The sequence below is a fragment of the Montipora foliosa genome, chromosome 8, assembly GCF_036669935.1.
Source record: "Montipora foliosa isolate CH-2021 chromosome 8, ASM3666993v2, whole genome shotgun sequence".
Taxonomy (NCBI): domain Eukaryota; kingdom Metazoa; phylum Cnidaria; class Anthozoa; order Scleractinia; family Acroporidae; genus Montipora; species Montipora foliosa.
Genome location: NC_090876.1, coordinates 7,860,654 through 7,865,156, shown reverse-complemented (window position 1 = coordinate 7,865,156; position 4,503 = coordinate 7,860,654). Strand labels below are relative to the sequence as shown.

Sequence of the window (4,503 nt, the reverse complement as noted above, 5' to 3'; positions counted from 1 at the left end):
TAATCATTTACGACAAGCATGATATGTCCTAAGAAAACCGATTAACGACATAATTTGAATTTTTTCCACAAGTAAGGGTCCTCCAGGAAGAGCAGGTTTTGGCCTGGTAATCTGAGGACCAGAGGTATGCAGTTCATAAGTATTACTTGATGCTGATGATGTTGATAATTATTAATGAGGCCCTTGTTATTAGGGTTATTAGGGAATGACTGACGAAAAAATAGTAGGGATAAGGAATAAACCGAGGAATAGTTTTAGGATAGCAGAATATAGCTTGATAATCTCAATTTCATACTTTTGGGTCACTTTTGCTGAGTATACATCACTGGCTACTGGTAATGACCAGTAACGGGTGATTATCATTCCATGCCAAGATTTACCTCCCAGGCTCAATTTTTTTCTTTTTTTTTGGGGGGGGGGGGGGGGTTGGGTACGATGGCGACAGTGATGAGACCACTTTCCTCCCACCAATGTGGCCCGGGTTCGATTCCCAGTCTCGGCGTCATATGTGGGTTGAGTTGTTGGTTCTCCACTCTGCACTGAGAGGTTTTTCTCCGGGTACTCCGGTTTTTCCCTCTTTTCAAAACCAAAATTTGACTTGATTGCGTTAATTGTTAATTTCAGTTGACAGTTGCCCCGATTAGTGCTTCAACGCTAGAACGAGTTGACACTTAAATAAAGTTCTTTCGTTTACCACTTTAAAATTGCCACTTATTGTTAAAACTCCAAAGATGAGTAATTTCAGCTCGGGATAACAATCTCGTAATTCAAGGGATAACGGACAAATGTCCCCTGAATTTTACGGATAAGAGATGACTAACCCCCTCGCCCCCCTCCCCTAGCGATTCCTCAATACCGGAAGAGAAAGATCATCAAGGGACATATTATCCAACAAAAACATTCACAATGCAGAGTGAATTGGAAAACGTTTGGTTTTATTATGACACTTCTTATGGTATTCATAGGTTACAAACTATTAACAATGATATATTTATTTTTTCATTGTGTTTGTTCCACCTGTCACACCAATTCATTTTTTTTCTTGATTACAGGGACTTCGTGGCGAAACAGGGAGATCGGGTCTAGTCTGGAGCTACTGGAGACCCAGTAAGTCACGTCTGATTAATTTCTCGTTACAGTAACCACTAGTTAATCAAGGATACAGGCCATGCATGAGAATTAAGTCAAAAAGATCCTCTCAATATAGAATTTCCTGATTGAAAAAAAATTCTCCTCATAAAATGTAAAACAAATGTTGAGAGAATATAAATTTCGATAGTGGAGCTTAAGGGGAAAAGAAATTTAAAGAACAACCCACCAGAAGTACGAATATCCATGTACGTCCACCAGTTTTGTTTAGGAGAATTCAAATCATGAACTCTTGCCTACTGCAAACGTCCTAGGAGTTTTACAGCGATTACCAGTCACACGCGCCCCTCAACGACTTTTTTTCATTTTTCGAAACTGAATTGGGGTGGAGGTCAATTAAATGTTTCCATGACGAATTCGACTGCCATCAAGTAAACAGGACTATATTGTCATGGAAACATTTGATTGACGTCCATCAAATTTAGTTCCGGAAAATGAAAAAAAAAACTCTTTGCGGGGCACGTGTGACTGATAACCGCTGTAATACGTTTTGAAGCAACAAATGCAATTAAGAAGGCACCGATCGCATTAACGAATTTAGTCTTCTTTTAATCACATTAATCGATTTTTCATCAGTCCAGGCAGACTCCTTTTAGAGCTTTTATAGGTTCTGGTTGCATTTGTTTGTCTGAATGTGTCTCTTACTTTTGTTGTTTCAAATGTTAACAAAACTCTAATAGACGTACGTTTTCTGGAAATTTTGTTTTGATAGGGTCTCCAAGGTAACACGGGACCACGAGGAGAATCTGGTCGGAATGGAGCAGATGTAAGTTCTAATTCGTTCCCACGTCAAACATATTTACTAAAAGTATATTGCGTTGAAAAGAAAGCTAACTTATGACAATATCTCTCAGATAGTAGGCTTGCCATGATTGGCAAATTTAGCAGGCTGTATTCTACAGTACGGCCAGCTTTACGGCCCGCAGAAGTTTGGAATTTTGATGCAACATTCTCTAGCAAGTTTTTCATGTCGTTTATGTCAAATAAACTTGTAAGACTGTTTGAACCTTACAAGCAACTATTTTAAAACGCCAAGAGGATTTATTAGTTTTATGCATGCCAATCATTTGTGGCAGTTTCGCTCTTGGGCCATAACTCAACGGAAAAAGACTCGGTCCGTAACTTACAGTACGGACCTCGAACTTGGTTACTGTGAGAGGTACGTACTTTTGATAAGATGTTTTTAGGAATGTTTGATGTCATGTACATCTTCATGTGATTTAATGAGGCGGTATTAAGAGGTGAAGTGGAGATGATTATCTCACAGAAGAGTTGAATGGTTGCCTTCAATAAGTATTGAGTAAACATTTCATCCGTAGGGTATACCGGGGAGTCCCGGAGAGGCAGGAGAAACCTGGACTTGCAGGAGAACCGGTAAGCTATATTCCTAAGCATTTTATTAGACAAGCGGTGTTAATTTCGGTACTATAGAAATACACGGTTTCTTTAGTTGATTCCTAACCGTTGAAATCTCTGCTTCCAGGGTAGGCAGGGGGTCGCAGGCATGCGTGGTCTTCGAGGCTTCAAAGGAGACCGCGTAAGTATCCACGCTCTAATGGTAGCATTTAAATGTTCTTCTTATAGATTTCCACATGATCCTCGAAAACTCTTGCTAACTCAGATGTTTTATTGCCAAGAAAACAAAGATGTATAGCGATCCTGAAGTCTGGTGTATTTCCGTAGCAAGTTCCGTGCAGTCTATAACCTATTTATGCATTCACCGTTGCAGTGCTCCGTTTTACGGGTATTTAATGCTATAGCTACACGGATCAGAGGAAAGTCGAAACAGACGTTGAAGTCACCGAGGATTGAACCGGGGACCTCTCGCTCCGAAAGCCGCGCACTAGCCAACTGAACCACGACTGCTCCTCAATGATTAAAAACTCCGAGTCATATGAGCCGGATTAACAATGTGGACGTGCTGGGATGGAAAATTTTTCACTGGCAGAAATATTTGCAACAGCAATATCAGCTTTTTGCTATAAAAAGTTCTTCAACAGATGTTCTTGATTTTGATGATCAGTAAAGCAAGGCTCTTACTTTTTTTCAGGGATCTCAAGGTGATCGCGGAGATCCTGGTGACGAAGGTGCAGCAGGTGAAACGGTAAAGAACCCGTTTTGCTAAAAAAATATATAGAGGATAATTAAACAGTGGCGAGAAGATATGAATTTTATGTTTGAGTGGCAAGAAGAAGACAAGATTCATATCTTCCAGCTATCGTGTAATTTTCTTGTCGTTATATTTAACAATTATTCGCCGAAGGCGAAGTGAATATTGATGAATGTTTACCGAGACGTAGTAAATATTCCCCAATATTTACTGAGCGTGAGGCGAATAATGGTTTTAGTGTAATTTTCAGCGGTGAATATCAAGACAGTGCTAAACAACGGGCTAAAGCAAGATAAAAAGGCACGAAAAGTGCTGGATTGGCTTAGCAGCCGCGCCTCCAAAATGTTATATTCACCGGGTAGCGCGGTTGAATATAACACTAAATTTTTATATTCACGCTGAAAATTATACTAAGTACAATTAGTATACATGGTAGAGATTGGAAAGCAAGCTTTAATACAAATACTGGGTTACTAATACAAAACCAAAAAGGCGGGAATCGTGACGTCATTGCTCAAAATGAGACCACTCGTGTTACATGAAAAACCTTAAATAACAATGACAACAATCAGGTTTTTGAGCCAGCGAGACTAAGCACCCCCAGCAAACCATTGTTTTAACGAAAACCGCAGGTCGGACAAATTTTGTACACATTGAGTGATCCTTCACTGTGAATATATTTTCGTCTTTTAACACAGGGGAGCCCAGGACAAAATGGTAGACCCGGTATTGACGGAGCACAAGTAAGTATTTCGTACTTTCATTGATAACGGAATGCGTAGGTGTAAGATACTTTCCTGTATGATAGGGCCCTTAAAATTCATGCTGGTTTTTCGTTAAGCAAAAGGGAACCAGAAATGCTCGGAGTAAAGTCAAAAACTAGCAGCGACTCTGCCCTCCTATGACCGGCAACACCTTTCGTTACTGCGGCAGGAGAGAAGCGAGGGAGGAGCAACATAATGAGAATTCGAGACAAATTTATGCAAAATGTCGATATGTTTGGCTTTGCTGGCTTTCGACCAAAATCCATTTTGATTTGGCCCAGAATGCACTGTGCAGCGACCAGAATGCATTGCTCTATGGTTGAGTCTCGCCTTGAGCAGGTGTCACAAACACAGCCATCGACATCTTTAAAATCGTAACTATTTTGAAACTTGCGTCCTGGTCTGAAGTTACACTTCTGCTTTCAGTTCAGATATATCCATGGCCAACTAGACCCAACAAACCTTAAACATAGATAATTT

The 4,503-nt window shown here is 40.2% G+C and overlaps 1 protein-coding gene across 1 annotated transcript in view; it reads left to right on the top strand.

The window, feature by feature from the left end:
* Positions 1-1,093: 1,093 nt before the first annotated feature.
* The window catches only part of LOC137967933 (collagen alpha-1(I) chain-like), a 72,527-nt gene continuing 69,117 nt past the window's right edge, over positions 1,094-4,503 (top strand). The window contains exons 1-6 of the mRNA XM_068814535.1: positions 1,094-1,107; positions 1,862-1,915; positions 2,469-2,523; positions 2,633-2,686; positions 3,200-3,253; positions 3,958-4,002. Of these exons, the coding sequence (XP_068670636.1) occupies positions 1,905-1,915; positions 2,469-2,523; positions 2,633-2,686; positions 3,200-3,253; positions 3,958-4,002 (219 nt within the window). The 5' untranslated portion in view covers positions 1,094-1,107; positions 1,862-1,904. The remainder of the gene's footprint in view (positions 1,108-1,861; positions 1,916-2,468; positions 2,524-2,632; positions 2,687-3,199; positions 3,254-3,957; positions 4,003-4,503) is intronic.